Source organism: Aulostomus chinensis, chromosome 14 (assembly GCF_037954235.1).
Source record: "Aulostomus chinensis isolate RoL2024-O1b breed Wild chromosome 14, RoL_Achi_v1.0, whole genome shotgun sequence".
NCBI classification, from domain to species: domain Eukaryota; kingdom Metazoa; phylum Chordata; class Actinopteri; order Syngnathiformes; family Aulostomidae; genus Aulostomus; species Aulostomus chinensis.
In genome coordinates, this window is record NC_141333.1 from 7,525,594 (window position 1) to 7,545,796 (window position 20,203).

General features: G+C 39.1%; 1 protein-coding gene across 1 annotated transcript; it reads left to right on the plus strand.

The window, feature by feature from the left end:
* The first annotated feature begins 10,784 nt into the window (after positions 1-10,784).
* pdcb (phosducin b) lies at positions 10,785-15,118 on the plus strand. The gene is made up of 4 exons (XM_086225472.1): positions 10,785-10,940; positions 12,113-12,174; positions 13,237-13,385; positions 13,649-15,118. Exons 2-4 carry the CDS (start codon positions 12,129-12,131, stop codon positions 14,162-14,164), a joined length of 711 nt encoding a protein of 236 aa, XP_086081598.1. The 5' UTR covers positions 10,785-10,940; positions 12,113-12,128; the 3' UTR covers positions 14,165-15,118.
* Positions 15,119-20,203: the final 5,085 nt, after the last annotated feature.

The window sequence follows — 20,203 nt, forward strand, 5'->3', positions numbered from 1 at the left end:
GTGACGGTTTTAAGCAGTTTGAGCATCGGGTGTGAAAGCTATACCTGTCAATGGATTCAAATCAGCTGATTGGGCCGCAGCGCTGATGTCTTGACTGACATTTCTGTCAATGGAGCCTCTATTTCATCTTCTATTTTGAGCAATGTGCTGTAAACAGAGACGTGTCAATCAAACCATTGGTCAGGATATGTTAGCATAAAAATAAAACTGCCGATGGACAATTTTATTAGTTTCATCTTCTGATAGGTATGTTTCTCCATCCGAGCCTTTCTACCTGTTTGTGGTTGTTTCATTTGTTTGTTGATGTTTAGGTAAGAAAAATTAAGTATGTAGATAATTTTGGTAAATATTAGATGCATTACAACCCCCTCTATACTACGGTGCCGTGCAGCTATTCCATTGTTAAATGTTGTTTGTTTACAGGGGTTGTAAATTGTAAAAAGTCTCGGAAACTGTCCATGTCTCCCTCTGAAGTATTTCATCAACCTGCGTCTGCTGTAAATCCCAGCTTTGGCTCAAACTTGGTCACGTTTATGGTTCATATTACTCTACATGCTCTGTATCAATAACAGAAAGGATGATTCATTAAGAATTTCTTCACCACAGAGTTGCTGACATACAAATGCTTAAGAAAACATATAGGAAACCCACAGTGGTTGCAGGATGAGTCATAAAAAAACAAAGGCGTAGGATAGAGAGCGCGCGTAAACACATTAGCGTGACAAGGAATTCTCCCGTCTAAAAGGGTGAAGGTGGAGGATGAGTGGAACATGAGGATGAAGTACCTCTGGGAGAGGACGGCAGGGGTCTGTCCACAATATTACCTGAATAAATGAAAATATATGTTGAATAGTAGAATAGACACAAATTTATGAACATGTGCATAGCACCAGCGCTGAGAAAAATCATTTGGGATAATATACCAGGTATCAGGCATAACATTTGCCTTTTATCTGAGAATAATCATTCGGTCAAACACCTCATCAGGGAATGCGACGCTTACATCTCTGCTGGTCCCACAGGAAAGCACACAGTAGGTTTGGGATAGTGAAGACCAGTTCAGGATTTAAAGCCTATTTTAGATTCAGATTCCATGGAATCAGTTCACATCTGTAGTTTCATCCCATTAGTTGCTTTAACTGGATCATTTTTATTTATCAGATGGTACAAATGATCATTTTTAATGTCATATAGGATTTTTATTCTTATATTAGTCCTAGCACAGTCTAATTACTGTATCCACATTGTTAAGAGTTATTTATATATATATATATATATATGAAATCACTGTGCAGCATCCCTTTATTTCCCTGGCATCCCTTTATTTGCACATCCCTGCAAAACATGTGACAATAAAAATGAATTATGTTTCCTCAGGGAGGCCATGAATTCTCATGCAGTGCAGAGATGAGAATGACCAGAGTCTTCCCTTCATTCCCTTCTCAGAGACTTGCAGCATTCAGCACGTGGAGTGACTGCAGCTTTTCCTCTGCTCTGTGTTCCTGCAGCTCCTCCCAGTGGATTCATTCGATACAATTTTAAAAGGCAACATTGTCAAAGTGTGCGTCACTTTTTCCCTTGAAACTTGAAACAAGAGCAAGAGGGCCCCTCAGTTGAAAACAGAAACATCAACATTGCATTTGGATGACTAATAATTGTTGTGAATGGGTGGCAATAGTAGAAACCATGGATAGGGGAGGAGCCCCCCACCCCCACTCACACCCCCACCCTGCCTTATACGCTCTACGAGCAAGACATTTTCAGTGTTGCACAACCCACACAACACAGGGTGAAATGGGGATCTTTGTTGAGATTTTAAACCCTTTTTTTTCTTGGCAACGAAATTAAGATCTTCCTGTTAATCATGACATCCTCTTATTTCACAATGACATTATTTGTCATTCGCAGTGATGACGGTGCTGAAAATGGTGATGATGATAAAGGAAAGTCACTGAGTTGGGTTATTCCGTTATATACATGGAGTGATGGAGCCTGTAATAGTACATGCGCTACCTTAGTTAATTTTATTTATATTTAAATTCAGAATATATTCACATGCTCCCATGGGAAATAGCGCGAGCAGAAATATGCCAAGACAACACACATAGAAGGGTTTTCTAGGCGTAAGCGGATCATGACGTTCTCTTACGGAAGTTCCGAGCAAAGGTGATGAAATCAGTCATAGTAAATTTCAACCACCATGATCTTTCAAGCATCAACAGGCCTGTGCGCAGATTCTAAAATAAGATTAATACATTACTTCAAAAAAAGATTCACACGCAGCACAGCTCGCCATATGAATGAAGGCCTACACAGCCAGGCGCCCTGTTTTGGGCAGATTAAAAACCAGCATTCATGTTATACAGCCCAAATGTCTAAATATGGATCCTTTGTTGTTTCTAAATAAAGTATCAGGGGATATGTGACCATTTATAAAGCCTGCAACTTAAAAAAACAAAACAAAACAAAACTATTTCTAATTTTATGTACATGTCACGAGAATTTGTTTGGTTCTTAAAGAATAGTTTGTGTTGTTCTTATAATTGCAAATAAATCTATTTCAGTTTTGCCTTCACCTCGTGTCCGTCAGTTTCTGATGAGTCTCCCGAGAGAAAAATATAAACTGGCACAAATGAAAAACCAAAATTAAAAAGGGTTATTATCTCAGAAGCTGCCCCAATCCCCTCTAATCATCTGCTCTGTTGTCTGCTTCTTAAACCGCACATTCGCCAAAAACTGGCAATTCTGAGAATAATATTAATCCATTGCCCAGAGATTTAATCAACTTTTAGATTGCTGTAAATCACAATGTTATTGAATCAAAGATAAATATTAACTGCTTTAATAAAGTAGAGAGTACATTTTCAATGAAAGGACATTTCTGGTATATTTTTTAGCAACTTTCCTCAACTTTCAATGCAGGATCTTTGTGCCGTTGAGCAAGGAGAATATTTAGCAAAGAAAACCCAACCGCAATGAATCACTCACGAAACAAAAGTTTCTTTCCAGTTTGGTCTGTCACATCACACTCGTGTCTGTGCATTTTCAGTCCTCACGTGCAGGGGCGCTTGCACACACGCGCGCACGCACACACACACACACACACACACACACACACACACACACACACGCATGACATTCAGAAAAAAAAAACAGCTTTCCAGTGTGTGAAAGCAAATGGGTCTATCCCGGTGTTGATTCACGCTCATCTCCCTTTCCTGTTTCGGTTTATTATTCGTTTCAGACGTGTCTTCCATCTATCTAAGCTTCGTTTTTATTTCCAACTGCGTCAAAGAGTTAAGCTACCATCAATGCTTCCATGCAGTTTTCCTGTAAGTGACGGTTAAAGGATCAGTTCAAACAAGTCATGTGATACTGTGATACTTATTTCTGTTGGTTGGCTTATGCTTTCAGGGTTTTTTAAGTTCCTGCGTCTGCTACAGACCAACTTTAATGAAAGGATCTTCCCAGGATGAATTATTCTCCAACAAGTGGCACTGAGAAACACAATGTTTCTTTGAACACTGAGATGATTCTCTCACTGTTCCATTTTTGAATGGGTCTTTGTTGGTGCTGAGTAAACATCTACATAAATTGTGCTATAGAACAATAACTATTAAGAAAAATGTAGGTTTTTATGTTCTCTGGAACACGGTTGTCTTGAGTAATCCATTCTGACCGGTCACTCACCAATATTTGGCAGCATTTTTTTCTTGACAGACCAATGCTAAGGTCTGTTTCAGAAGAGAAGTTCAACAAACTCTGAGTTTAACCCTGAACTGTGTGGAACACCGAGACTTTAAAAAGCCAACACCAATGGATTTAGAAATCATCGCCTGAAAATATTTTGAACATGAACATTTATATGTATAGACCTGTTGGGCATGCCACCTGACCATCTCCTCGACGCTGGCCTACACACCTCATCGTACTTCAATAAGAGCAAACACTGGAGTGATTCAAAATGGGACTTTAAGGTATTTAGAACTTTTGAAAACCAATTTGCATGTTTATTTAACACAGCTGTGAAAAAAAATATATAATGGCCCTCATTTATGACCTACCAAGCCTACGACCGGAAAAAAAAAGCGTAAAATGTGCTTATGTTCATTTCCACGCGAGCTGTGGCATTTATCAATTTGAACGTGAGCGTATTCTGCAATGATATCTTACAGCAGGTCTGAGTTTGCGTTACGCAAGTTTAGATTTGACGTGAGGTGACTTGTGGTTCCTGGACAGGTGTCGGAGAGTTGGTTTAACCGCAGATTTGTGAATCACGCGTGATTCCTGTCGTATGCTGAGTTCTCCGCTCTTATTTTCTCTGGTTTGTGTGCTTGTTTGATAATAGAGGACCAGTGTGAGTAAATGGGACCTGTGCCCAGAGGGTTTAACTTGTTCTGCTTCCTCTAGATGTGCTCATTTGGACAACATTTAGGAGAAAATATCTCATATCTGTATATATATCTTGTGTTGCTATAGACTAGGTGGGAGTACGAGAATGACACTGATGAAGAGACAAACGCATGGGAGGGCTGTATCCACTCCCTGGAGGACCTGATATCCGTAAGTGATCAATTTTATAATATGATTTAATACCAGTTGGTGCTGCTGCCGAGAGAAAGATGCATAATAACTTAACTATTTCTTCTTTGGTCCAAATTCAGTTCCCAAAGGAAACACTAAACCCCTCCAAATTGCAGGATCGGAGAGCGTTTGTGCATCTCCTGAAGAAAATCTTCCAGATTGACCAAGAGAAAAGAATCACTCCAGCAGAGGCTCAAAAGCACTCCTTTGTCACAATGGCCCACTTGCATGACCAGAAGCCCATCGATTCGTAGTGAGTGTCTGTGCTTTAGTACCAGTAGGTTTAGGTGAAAAGCTAAAATAGAAGAAAAGACAGGCTTATTCACTGACTGACTGATTCATTCATTCTCTTGTTTTTTTGTTTTCAGTGGGGAAACCTTGTTTTTTTTATAGGCAGATCTGTCCTGAGTCTGAAACAGATGACCAGGATTCGGATGATAAAGATGAGAATGAGAGTTTGGATGATGCAGGTGAGGCTGCAGGTTCGGATGATGAGGATGAAACGGAAAGTTTGGAGTACGAAGATGAGACTAAAGGTTCGGATGAAGAAGATGAGGCTGAGGCCGCAGATGACGAGGATGAGGCTGAAGATTTGGACCAGCGACTCTTTGGTTGCCAGATGGCCGCTCTACCTCTGAGCCATGACGCCCGCTGACTTTATTTGACCAAATAAAAAAAGATTTGTTCTGTTTGGCAAAACTGACCCTCCTATATATTATACTCATAATCGAGTAAATCGTTGTTCCGGACTGATCTGTTGGCCCTGATCTAAGTAAACCATCTTTGCTCACATGCCAGAATCTGCAGAGAGGTCAGAGAGAAGTGATGAAAAAAACTTCTGTGATACATAAATGGAGAAAATCATTTGTGGAGGAATAAACCTGGACCTGAGCTCAAAAGAGGCTTTGGAGAACATTTGGCATAGATATGGATCCCTCCTCTGAAAAAGCTATCCAGGCTCGTACATCGACGATGCTCTGTGCATTCATAAGGAAGAGTAAGTTCTCAGTGACTGCACATGCCTTTTTTTTTCACATATCCAAATTCTACTATGACTCAGAAAATTGTTGACTTAGAGAAGTGACACAACAGGAAATCTTCGCTGCAAACTTATGTCTCACTGAAGTGGAAGTTATAATTCCTGAGTCAGAGCTGCAGCAGAATTTTGCTGGCAGTTGGCCTGAAGTAAAGCAAGGCTGGACTTTCTGACAGACTCTGTAATAGCCTCCAGCTGTCATAATATTGGAAAGATCTCAAGGGTGATTAGAATGTCAGACAATAAACTACATCTGTTGAGGTTAAAATCCTAGTCGGGAGAAAATTACACAAATGATTTCCCTTTCACAGACCATCTCACCAATTATAAGATGATCAGGCACTTTGTCATGCATTATGGGAATGTGTGGAGTTCGGGGACTTTGAGTGTGCAGCTATTGAGAGACAGCTGCTCTTAGAACTGCCAAAGATCCATTTCCATTCATTTTCTTCCACTTATTCCTGTTAAGGGTGGTGGGGCGGGGGGGGGGAGGGGGGGGCGCTGGAGCCTAAATGCCAAAGCTATTAAAGCATAATATAATAAATTGGTTTAATAGTATCAATGGTATACACTATACTAAATCGTATTCGTTTACTATGAAGAATGACAAATATTTCCTCTCTCATTATCAACATGTTTGCCATCAATCCGTGCCAGGTGTAGAAGACTTCATGACAATTATAGCTTTTAATTTGGATAATTTTCCAGATGTTTGCCAACCGATAATGTAATCAAACAACCCGGTCAGTGATAACTAACTTATCTGTGACTTTTGACTGCTACCATTACTATTTAAATGATTAATAGGCTCAGGGAAATCCATTGCCTAATTTAGCCGCTCCCAAAGGCATCGGCTTATCTGTGGTATGCACACGCAGCTGACACACCTGAAAAGTGCGAGCCGGAAAGGACTCGCCTTTGTACCTATAGTGTGTGGTATGTGGTTGACACGCTGCTGATCTATTAACGGCTCTTCATCTCGCACAGGCATCATAGCTGGAGATTTACATTCCACATCTAAATGTTGATCCTAGTCTCTGTGACTCAAAGATTACTAAAGCAAACCGTTACATTCACCAACCTCACCGCCGATGTATAGGAAAAAGTGGCTGCTTGTAATTCTCAGCCCAATCAAGTCAATTGCGGTAACATCATAATGACGTCATGGGGGTTAGGGTTAGGGTTAGGGGGGGGGGGGTATCAGACTTTGCATAAGCTCCAAAAAATATCATTCACCCTTGTTGGTTTTTATCAACTACCCACTTCCAAAATTTACCTTTTTGTTTAACCAATTATGCAGTAAAAGGATGTAATTTTACCAAAGAGGTCATCTCAATGGATGATTTTGATTTAAATTGGGAAGATAAATTCAAGAGAATGGCTCTTGAATTACCAATACCTTTGATCTGATTCAGTGAATTAAATGAGAAATGTCGTAGAGATTTAATTTTCATTAATAAGGCACAAAATTTCCAAAACATTTCATATGATTACTGGGTGATTATAATTGAACCCCTCTCGTTCAAAAATTGTCCAAAAATCTCCTTGGTCCTTGACGGCTCAGAAAACCTAAGGGAGACCAAAATAATACCATGAAAATGCAAATAAAGGGATAAAGCAGAATATTTGTGATGATGATGCTGACTCTGACAGTCAGGCCCTCTTGTCCGTTTGTTAATTGAGGGATTGTGGCGCTCAAAGGCTCTGCTTGTAAAGCGTCATGAGATAACTGTTGTTTGGATTTGGGGCTACACAGATAAAATCGACTTGAATTATGCTGACAACCCAGCAGTAAATACAAAATTACATGACGAACATTAAACTTGACCACATGGTTCAAAATGTTAAAATAGCACTCCCCGAAGAACGTGAAGCAGCACTGAAAGCTGCTCTGATATCAACTGGTAACGAACAGATTAAAATTTGTGGGAGTACAAACTGAACTAATAAGAGAAATAAAGAAGCAAAACTTTTTTTTAATTAAACAAAGGGAAATTTCTTACGCATTTGGCAGAACTTTGTAAAGAACTTTGAATGAGGTGTTTATCTAGAATGGTTACCATGCAGTTTTTTTCCATGCTTTCCAATTCTTTCTTTCTTTTTTTTTTTTAGTTTTTTTCCCAGTTTTTTAGTTTGTAAGCCAAACAGAGACATACTGGACTTGGTGAGTCATAAAGAAACGGGGAAGGCTGTTATTTTTGATTATTTTCTTTTACTTCATCGTTTGAACTCATGGCTCAGGCTAAAGATCCTGCAGCATCATGTTCCTTGAGGGTTTACCGTAAATGAAAGACTGGTGCTAGCATGTTGTGGTCAATCTGGTGTATTTATATATTGCTTTTACGGTAAAATACATTTTCTTGTCAATTTGTCTGGCCCCTCAGAAATGAACAAAGAGCCTTATATAGAGAACTAATGACAGGCAAGAACGGCGGATGGATAAGAAGGCTGGAAAATTTAACTTGCAGACAAGTGGCACAAATAAAACACACAAGTCCAAAATTCCATGATGATTTCCAGCTGTAATATCATGAATTTCAAATGGTTATTTTACATTGGCGTTCACATATGCTTGCTTGTACAGTATACAGTAAAATCCCATTGGCTTTCACAGGGAAATTTACATGCGCTTCGCCTATTGTTTCTCAAAAATATCTATAACCACCTGAAATTTCAAATAGAGGGTTCAAAGTTCTGCATTTAGTCACAAGCCCCTATAAAAGCCCCTATTCAATATTTAGTGATTTCTATTTCACGTCTATGAAGTCAAACACGGAGCACATTTTCAAAATGTCTTCCTATCAGCCGGTACAATGCATGATGGGACATACAGCTTGGTTAGTGATAATCACCAGCTCATCATATAGCGGAGTGTTTTTGGACACAGCTGATGACTCTTTAAGAATACCTGTATGTAATCAGTGTGCTTGTGACATGAAACAATGGAGCGTTGGAGTAATTTCAGCCAATGGTAGCAAGGAAACATTTTATAACAGAGATCTGACAATTGACCCTCGGGAAACTCCGCATATCATTGGGAGATGCATGAAATTATTAGTATCTATTCCTAACCCCATCGGTGTCTTGGACCAATCTAGGGACCATGTTAAAGAGTCAACAAAAATCTGTCAATTCATACATTTTGATCGACCATATCAAATGTGGCAGTTAGGTCAAAGAACCTTGTTGGTCTTCACAAAAGTTGAAGGTAAAGTGCTGACCTCTAGTGTTTAAGAGGAGGTTAATAAAACTGACCTGGTCTCACCCTGTTATCCAGCCAAGGACGGTGATCCAATGATCCTTGATCATGTGAGAGACAGACAGTCGCTCATTCTGAATGGGGCTCAGAAACTCAATCGACTGCATCCTGACACGCTGGAGTTCCTTTCACAAGAAAGTTTTCATTGAAAAATCTAGGTGTTGGTGCTTTGTTGACATGAACCTTCTTGTGAGTTTTGGCTTTACAGGTAAATTTACTAATAATGCTTTTCGGTAAATTGCAGTATTATGTTATTAGAATGGGAATCCAAATCAGGGATTTAATCTTAAACTGTCACCTCGTCAAACTCCAGTGTTCACCTCTGGTGATCTCTTCCACCCATCTCTTCAAAAACGTTAAATAGAGGGGATTAGGTCCCTCAGTTTCAGTGTTGGTGTGCCTGCATGCACGTTCATGCAACAGCCCTTTTTTCATAATGACCGTATTTAAATCACTTACAACGTTGTGATGTCCTGGTATTTGAGTTTAGTCTGCTATTTTTCCCAAGGATATTGAGAGAGAAATTAAAGAGCGATAGCAGGGCTAATAAATGGCTGACATGCAATTTTTTTTTTTTTTTTTAGAACAGAATTCCATTTTAAGCAACTGCCGCTTTGATTAAAACCCCACCTGACATGCTGAATAAAAAGGTCAACTAATCCTTTAAGCCAATAAATACAGGACCAAACCGAATGGCGAAGGGCAGAAGTCCGCGGTTAGATGAGCTGTCCCAGATAATATCCTGTGGGTGTGGAGAACATTCACTCTTTCTATTTGTACTGCAGTGATTCAGCATCTTAGTGTAAAAAGGTTAGATTAAGGTATGTATGCAAAGACAAAGACAAAGGCACTGACTAAGATATTTCCTTTCATGTTGTGAGTCATATTAATTGACAGGTGTATGTTGTAATAAGGTGAAACCACTGGATATAGATACTACAAAGAAACAGGAATGGGGCGTTTCTCTATGCACGTTCTATAAGGCAAGAAACTGAAAAGCGTGCACAGGCAAAGATTTTAAAATGTCACCATCCAGACACATTTTTTTTTACAATGAAAGGATCTTTGTGGTGTGATGATGCAAAAACACAAAGCCAAACTCCCTGAAGAATGGAGCATCCTGTTAAAGAATTACAAGAGATACAACCTTTTGTATGAGCTTATCTTCAATATTTTCTGTGCCTAACCGTACAAGAACCTTCATATATATTTGCCCCACATATTCTAAAGGCAAGGTTGTTTTTCTCCGTGTTGAAAATCGTGAATTTTGTAGTTGTAAAGCATTTTTACTTTTTCTGAAGAAGAAATTTTGATTCTAAAATAGAATTTTCACAAGCTTAAAAGCTTCTCAAAGATAACTATAAAGGTTTAGGGTAAGCTAGACATGACAACAGTATGATTTTTGTGTTGAAAACCATGGAGAAGCACATGATAAAGCATCAGTAGACACTCCGCTCCTTTAGCTAGCGGTGTTTTCTGTTTTGAAAGATTTCTATCATGTGGCGATTTCGTGTGAAGATCGATGCCTGGGAGAACTTTGAATTCCAGACAACATTTATTTAAGAGTTCATCTCGAGGATATAGTCCCATTGCTTGAGTTAACTCTTCATGTGCTGGTTAAAAGACAACACTGTATCTATTATGTACTGGTGTCATTGACTGCCCAGTCAAGTGATGCATTGGATTACTGGTTAAAAAAAAAAGAAGAAGAAGAAGAAGAAGAAGCTGGAAGTTCTGTTGCTCTCTCTCTCTCTCTCTCTCTCTCTCTCTCTCTCTCTCTCTCTCTCTCTCTCTCTCTCTCTCTCAGCATTGTGTTTAGTTTGGCCTTTATCAAGAAGAAGCTTCTAATTCCTGAAGTGAAATCCTCTTAGGATCTATTTCTGTTTGGTCTATAGGGTCTTTTTTGAAATCTCCATTAGACCAAGCTCATTGGCTAGAAAAGACACACGCATGCACGCAAAAAACACACACCATCCAGCAACAGACAGCTCAGAGAAGTGATCGGAGAGCAAGTTTCGCCACTGAGGCCACTTCTGGACGACTTTGCTGTCACTGTGAAGGGTGAGAAAATTCATTTTATTTTTTAGTGATCATGGAGTAAAACCTGCTACTCCTTCGGTATGACATGTGCAGAAACTGGAGGAAATAGGGTTTGATTGTTCATAGACCTTGATGATGATTTGGGTCACCACGGTAATTTTTTTTTTCATATGAATTGAAATGATGTAAATTACATGGATTCTTTCAATGGAACGTTCCACGCTTAACACATAGCTTCTCATGCAAATACTTATTTGTATTTCTGGTTTTATTTCTATTCTAGCATAACAGTTGCACTGCAAGGAATAAGAACAAAGAACATGTTATTTTGCCGCTGTGTTTAGTCATGGGTCTGTGTCAAATTGAATCCTCAGTTGATTATATCAGCTGTCTACAAGAGTTCACTGTGCTCTATGTTTCCCACACACGTTGTAGGGAAATCAAACAATGAAACATTTATACACAAATTCATGTGCTCATGCTAGAACTAATCAAGGCAAATCTCCATTTGTGGATTTGGGGGTTAAAAGGTGGCCACAAAGATCATCAGTGCAGATCATGATTGCACACAGGAAGGAGGACTGTACTAATTGAAATACTGGGGATAGACCACATAATCCAATGGGATATTGGCTTTGGATATATCAGACTACTACCTACTGGTCTGAATGTGGACCTCACATTCACAAACATGAATAACCTACATTGTAATGCCAGTAGCAACATCACTTGTGACACCTCAAGTAGAAATTTACAATGCAGATTCATTTTACAGCTGCGCTTTTACAGCTTTTCTGCATATGGCCCATCATTTCGTAGCATCGGACGTTTTGTTCTCATTTTGATGCCGTTATAAATCCATCAAATGTATCATACATATTTACATAAATGGTGATGTTGTTCTTGGATCATTGTAAGTGTCTTCTGTCTCTAAGCAGTACCTAAGAGCAAACAAGAGGGAGATCTGTTGTGGTGCAGTAATCCGCTTAGATGACATTAATTTAATTAAATATCGTGGGATTCACTCGGTCAGCAAATCTGAAGCTGAACAATTATCTAATTAGAAGCAACAAGTGTTACAGGTCATTAATGCTGACAAAATATGTGTAAAAATATCAGTTGCCCCCATCATGCACATCATATGATTGGATGATTTCCTGTAATTCAGGCCAAATCTCTATTTTTTTCCACAGGTAGCTAGCCAGAACCATGTCTGACAGGTTGATTGATTTGGAGGAGACCGCAACCCACACGGGTGAGTAGTGTTTTCAGGTGTTACGCTGCAATTCTATAACTCGATGAGCCTGTTTGTGCAGCGGGTCAGGTTTAACTCATCTGTGTGAAAAATAAATGTCCATTTATGTCGCAAAAAAAGCAATTCATATGAAAGAAATAACTGAAAAAGACATTATTTACAGAGAAATTGGCTGTAAATAGATAACAGGAGGACCAAAGCAAAGTAAAGCTACTGCTAAGCTTCTTTTTCTTACGCAACTGTAGCGCAATTAGTACACTTCCTTAAGAGTTGACATGAGGCCTTAATCCTCAAATTTAAACAGGACACACTGCACACCAATGATTCATATGTTCACATGATAGTTTTAGACGGGAGTAAGTTAAAGTCCCCCTCCAGCCAAGGTTATTTTTTTTCCTTCTTGTTCCCACAGCGCAATGTTTGATCTTCATTGTGTAGAATATTGTATGGGCAGAAGTGGATGGACAAAGATTGTTTTCACATTGGTAGTGAAAGAGCATATTTCCTTTGTGCTTAGAGGAAATGTGATGTTGGCATGTGGTTCTACAAGCATTATTATCATAATATGTGATATCACAAGTATTTTGGAAGCTGTTACTGGTCTAATATTCAGCAGACACAAGTATAATGTGGAACTTTTGAGCATCTGAGTCACAAACACAGAAGATGGACGAAGTAGAGACATCTTGTGTCCTGCAGTTAAACATGTGAAAAGAGAGGAATTTATAGAACCTGGAATTATTAATCGGGGAGAGGAATTGATGGCTTTTAATGTGGAAATTGTTTTCTGAACAAGCAATGTCACGAAGATGACAATATTTGTGCCACCGTATTTTTGTATGATGAATGCATGAGAAGAAGGGAACTTTAAACGGTCTGCCTGGCATCTTGAATATCAGTGAGGTTCCTTGCGAGCACTTTTTTAAGAATCTTGTTCTGTAAAATCCCAATGCAATCATGCAGGGATTGAATTGTGATTGTCTGCCTTCAGAGGAGAGCAATATATCTGGTCTTCTCCCCGTTAAAAACTAACAAAAAAAATGCAATTTGTCATCTCAAAAGGTCCTAAAGGAGTTATCAATGACTGGAGGAGGTTTAAGTTGGAAAGCATGGACCAGGAAAACTTGCCACCTGCAAAAAAGGAACTGCTGAGACAGATGTCCTCCCCCAACAGATCAAAAGATGATTCCAGGGCGAATCTTAATCGCAAGGTATGACTATTAGTGCTTTTATTCCCAATTATGTATCTTTATTCAGCATGCACAAAAAGATTGTAACCCACTCTAGCTAGCTAGCATAGATTCATGCAAAACCTGCAAACAAAGAAAGCCTCTCTGAATTATTTCCAAATTTTAGAAAATTGTTGATTCAGTGGGTGAATAATGTAGTTCATTTAAGGAATGCCATGTAGCAGCCATTTTAACACTACAGGAATTAAATGTTGTCATATTTTGCTCTAATATCTTTTTTTCAGATGAGCGTGCAAGAGTACGAACTGCTTAAGGAGGAAGATGAGAAATGTCTCAAGAAATACAGAAAGCGATGCATGCAGGAGATGCACGATAAGCTCAGCTTTGGGCCCAAGTTCGAAGGCGTGCACGACCTGGACAGTGGGGAAGCATTCCTCGAGGTCATCGAGAAGGAGCACCATAGCACAGTGGTGGTGGTCCACATTTACAAGATTGGAGTCAAAGGTTGTGAGGAGCTCAACAACTGCCTTGACTGCCTGGCCACTGAGTACCCCACAGTAAAGTTCTGCAGAATTGATGCTGTTGCATCTGGTGCATCCGAGAGGTTTTCAGATGAGGTTTTGCCTACACTACTGGTCTACAAGGCTGGAGAATTACTAGGGAACTTCCTGGCCTGCACACAGCACCTAAATGAGGAATTCTTCGCTACTGATGTGGAGGCCTTCCTTAACAGCTATGGGCTGCTGCCAGAAAAAGAGATGCCGGTGTTGGAAGATGAAGATGACAACGATGTTGAGTAAAAAGCTGGCTGAGGAGGAATGGAAGCAGTTTGGAGGCTTGGATTTAGAGTTACCAAAGACAACTTATAAATAATACATTTTTGTTGGGCACAGGCAAATAGAAAACCCTTAAAATATCCACTAGATCACTAGTGCTTGAGGGGAAATTGTCTAAAAAGAAGAATTGTTTTACATCAAGTTGGAGACGAGAGCTCAGGTGTCCCAGATACAGGCACTCTCTGATATGGGCTTGGTTACAGTAAAGTGAGGAGGTACGGGGCTAAAATCCCTTCACCACCACCAAAATAAATGCAAGACCCAGCCAACTGTAATTAATGAATATTTGCAATGTTTTATTTTGTAATTTTAGAATATGTTACATACTGACGTACTTAATTCACACTATTTTCATTATTCCTTCACTGACTTTTTGTAGAATATACCTGAATTGATTCTGAATTTATCTATAATTCTAAGATTCATCCCTAAAACTGGTTAAATATATCTACTTGCATTTTTTTGACAAACTAACAAAAAACAAAAAAAACAAAACCTTAACTGACCTGAACAGACCAGACCAACCTTACTTAAGAGGCCAAAACAGCTCCGATGTGGAAACATATTTGTGTAAATACTTTTCCCTGCTGTCAGGTCTACCATCATCTACTCCTAAGCCAACTGGTGGGATGCAAATATCATGTCTGGAAAAAAACCAACAACAACAACAAAAAAACACCCATGAGCTTCTGGGATAACAGCTTCATCCATGAAATGTCATCTGTTTGGAGTTTATCTAGAATCTTTGTACCTGATATTGCATAATGGGGAGAACATCCTGGAAACAGTGGCAGTATCTTGGAGGGTTTTTTTGTTTTTGGTGTCATACAACTCAGCAGACTTTGGTGTCAACTGTGTCCTGGAGTATGATATCCCATTGTCCAGTATTTAAAAAAAAAATAAAATAATAGTACAGTTTGAATTGTATTTTATTGACTCACTAGACCCCACACCTAAAGTTGAGACTTTTAGGGAAGTTCCAGTGATTACAAATTATAAATTTGTTTTTTCCCAGTGGATGAATCCCACTTTTATTATCTTCTAACAAGTGCTCTGATGTCACTATGAGGAGGTAATTTGAGATATGATTCATTTGCTCCAGGGTTGATTTCAGTGACATTTGGTTCACAATTTCCTGTCTCCCACTAAATTCTCTTTTAGGCTTTCACAATTATAAGGTTGAACGTCTAACACTTCAGTCACACGTGCTCACTTGCAAGATGGTGAGCAAAACAATTTTTAAGCAGAGAAATTGTGAGCTTGATTGAAGACTGATGTTAGCATTTAGGTCAAAGCTCTGCTGGGTTTGAATACGCCCTTGGAGCTCCAACTAGAGCGCTGATCAATCGTGAGTTTCTTCTTTGTTGCTCTGTTTTTCCTGCACCATATCACCGTGTGTCATTAGCGGCAGCTCTGCTTCCATCACTGCCATTACCCCCGAGATCAGTTGAGGAGATTGAGCTAATTAGGTTAGAACTAATTCTTGAATAACAGATGTCGCTTCACCTCCACCAGTAGAGGTTTGTTAATCCCTCTACCTTCACAGACCTGCGTTTTATCACCACAGTGCTATATACGATACAACAAATATAATATTTCATTGACTCAAGGGCGATTCTATTTTTTTAAGTCCTAAATTGTACCTGATTCTTTTTTGTATTTTCTTTTCTGAAAGAGTGATTTTACAGTAGTGGGAATCTTCTTAATCTCGTGTATCAAAATCTTCAAAGCATTTAGTTTGTAAAATGGATGCATGCAAGGATGCTTGCTCCTGCAGAAACAGGTTGTCACAAGCTACGAGATGTTATGTTGCAGTGACTCCTCTGTGACCCATGTAAGCTTACGGCTGCTTGAGATTTAAAGGAAAGATTTGCAGGCAAATCTCTCGTGAAAGAGCCACAGACATAACATACAGATTTTTTTAACAGTGCAACAGAAGTTTACACCACAGGCAGACTCTTGTCTGACAAAAAGAACCAAACACAAGCGCATGCGCACACACACACACACACACACACACACACACACACACACACGCAGGCGTGTGTTTGGTTCTCTCTGAATTCTGGAGTTACAAATAATTGATGCGGGGGGGAATATCTGTGAGCTAAAGACAACTATTTGTGTGTGAGTACTTCTTAAGCAAAATATACTGATATATTTTGGGTCAAGTATCGCTTTAAAGTCAACTGAAAGCACCACATTTTTTCTTGCATCCCCTTATGGAGAAATGTATACACAGAACTAAAGTGGCCTCATCTTCAATTTAATATCAATAACATTTCCTCAAAGTGCCAGTAGATGGTTAGTAGCCCACAAATCTACGCTTAAGTAACCAAGCGGGTCATCTTACAGGTGAACAGTACCTTTAGATTCTTGTTTAGGTCTTCAGACAAAATAGGGTAATTTCATTTCTATGATAAATATGATACCATGTGATCATATAGAAATGCCAGCTTCGCTGTTCAAATTACACCTAAAAACATTCCAGTGTGTCTGTGTTAATGTGGTTCCAGTGAATTCCAATTGTCTCTGAAATATTGCCTGCCAGGAGGCTCCTGAGCCCTAATTACTCGAAATGCAATCGCTTGTGACACGCTAACACATACTTCTCTGATAATATACATGTGTATGTGCTTTCACAGCCCCACATCTGGCATGCCTTCCATAGCCTCTGGCTGGTGACACCTCATTCACACAGTAGCGTGTCTAAGATGTACCAAACCCTTTTGATACCTCCCAGAAGCTCTTTTATTTTTCTAACAGGATGGGGTTTTCCTGAGATGCCTGAACATGTCATCCAAGCTACTTGCTGCTGACCTGAACTGTATAAAAGATGTGGACGGTGGCTTTTGATTTACAAAATGAACGCTCAACAGGTAAAAGTGACAAGCCAAACCTTAAACTGGCATACTTTCTACATGGCCAGCAGGGGGTGATTCCATTGATGACATTTTCCCATCGAGTTTATAGTCACAATTTCTACTTGCCGCATTGTGTTTGCTTTGCAAAATATGATTGAATTTAGCGTAAAATCTCTCCACAGTCTCAGACAGATCGACCCTTTCATCCATCCGTAGCTCCAAAAATGGTAACCACCGTACTGAGGGCCTCAAAACAGTAGTTCCCACACAAACCAGCGGATGATGCCACGTTGGCTAAAGTGGTTGCTTACCTAAAACCACATTACTGGATGCAAGCACGGCAGCCAAAGCTATCCAGTTTTGACTCACACAAAGGTCACACCAACTAAAACAGCATGAACTGGCGTCGGCTCATCAACTGCACGTCATCGCCAAGGATAATACTTTTTTGGAATTCTTCTGTGGGTTCAGTGAGTGCAAGAGAAGTCACTAGAACACTAAAGCTTGATGTTAGAAGATTCTCAACACAAGATGACTCATGTAAACTCAAACAGTGATAGGAAAAAACCCATATGTAACAAAAGTAGAGACGTTGAGGAAAACCTGAACAACTATGATCAAAGTTCCGTCTGAGAGGGTTCAACGTTTGTCAGATAATCTTATTTTTAGAACCAACCCCACAAACATCATGGATTGACTCATTAATCCTAATGTTTACCCCCACACTGACCACCCCATTCCACCCCCACAACTGACGTTTTGATTTCCTACTTGTTTACGTTGATTCGCTAATTGGAGGACTCCTGTGGGTTTTTTTGTGTTTAGAAAGGCCAGCTGTCACGCTCTAGTTCATCCACATAAAAAATTTCACTGAGGTGATGTCATGATCAGATCAGCGCTGGGGTGCTCCTGGTCCCTCTCACCAAATATGGGCAGCGGATGTGGAGGGAGCTGACGCAACGACAATGCGTGCTAACTGGCTGTCACCATTGAAGAAATTCTAAATTATGAATTATGTCACTTTGTTTGGATATTTGTAAACTCCTTATGACTCGTAATTTTCAATTATAAAATGGATTCATCCCGACAAGATTAAACCTGTCTGCATATCTGGGGGGGGGGGAGACTTGTCTAGTCTTCATGTCAATGGAATGTGCAGCCAGTGCTACAATAATGAACTCAAGAATGTTATTTCTGAAATAAAAGGAGAAGCTGAAGACAAACAGGTGGATTAAAGAGATAAGAATAATATATCAGAACGAGGTACAGAGCAGTAATTGCTGCAAATCATGGCGTTCATAACACCCCAACATCCCAGTTTGGGCTGCCCTCACAGATGTTTCCCACGTTCCTCATGTTTCTAAATTCCACAAAAGTCTTCAACACATACAATTCTTGAGTCTGGACAAACAGGAATGTAAACTACAACTGGATTGGGCGGTGGAGGAGACAAGGTGGTAATTCTGGTTCACTACCTCCTCATTTTCTACTGCCTTCAACTCTCAATCAACTTTTTTTAAACAGTATTTACAGTACTTTCCATTGTTACAGCTACATGTACACACACTATCATACTGACATGCATTCTCAACTTCCCCACACACAACTGAATACAAAAGCAACACCAACTTAGAACCTGTCAATTATATGTGAAAACTACATCGTTATTTCCTGTTCTTGAACAAGTGGATACAACAACTCATTACAAAACCCATCCACACGAAAGACACTCTACACACGCTATACATGTGTAAGCAAATACAAGTTTGACCTTCTTTTTAAACACGTTATACCACTTTCTGAAATCAGATGATTCATTTCAGTTCATTGTTCAATAATGTACCGTGCTACGATGAAACATGTCTAACTAATTGCTTGATTAAATAGCTAAATTAAAATGATCTACAGTGTCTTCCAGCAGCCATGTTCAGGCACATTTTTTAATCACCATTTGATCTGTGACTAAAATGAATATAAGACATTTTCCTTAATAACTTGTTAATTGTTAGATATCAGCCTCTCGTATGTGTACAGTTGATGCAAATAGTTCTTTACAGCCCAGGCAGTGCAGTTTCTTAAATAACTTAAAATGACATCACACTATGGATCACAGCTCGTCTCCGTGTCTCTGTGTTTCATTCTGAACAAGTGCAGACAACGCCCAACGTGGTGTATTCAAATTATGAGGTTTTCATAGCAATGTTGCTGTAGGTTACTGTACATTTGGTAACCAGGTGTGACAACCAAGTGTCAGTAAATAGTTTTGCTGCCTGGAGCAAAAGCCTTTAACTCCTTTAATGTTCCGTCTTTTATCTCAGAGACGTTTTGCCTTGCCAGGAGCAATAAACCGCTGAGGTATTTGTCAAAACCGATCCCGAGCTCCCTGTAGGTCTGAGGATCTACTAGGTGTATGTCACCGATCATGCAGTTAAGAGAAACTGAAACTATGAATGCATTTATATACCAAATATGAAGAGAAATGGTAAATGAGAACATGTTGTTTAAGAATATCTTATATACATTGAGCATTATTTAAGTTGCAGTTTACAGCTTTAGTATCTAAATTAAGCTTTTTTTATCTTGTAAAAATAAACTTTATTCAAAATCAGTTGCACATTTGACAGCATATTCTATAAAATCCCAAAGTGTATTTGTAGTCCTGTCGTGTAGTACTTACTAGATGATGACGAGATGAAATCATTGTGTTTTCTGGGACTTTGGTGGAGTGGTGTGATATTGACAAGGGAGCAGATCTGTTTGTTTCTTTTACAATCCAGATTTGATGTAAATATTTTGTCTGAACTCTACTTTTAGGAAAAATTTAGGAAAAATCAAATCCAGCTTGAAAAAAATACACACGTGTTAGTGACTATAAACTTCTCTTCATGAATAACAACAACAACAACAATAATGATATTAATAATAATAATAATAATAATAATAATAATAATAATAATAATAATAATAATAATGCCTGCACAATTTGCCTTTCTTCTTCAATGCTGGATTACTTCCCCTTTCTCAGTACAGTATATTCATAGACATTCAGATGCCATTGAACTGTCTTTGCTGTGTTTTGCTGCCATCTGCTGACAATCTTTGACTAAGAAATATTTAGTATTCAGTCATAATAGATCAA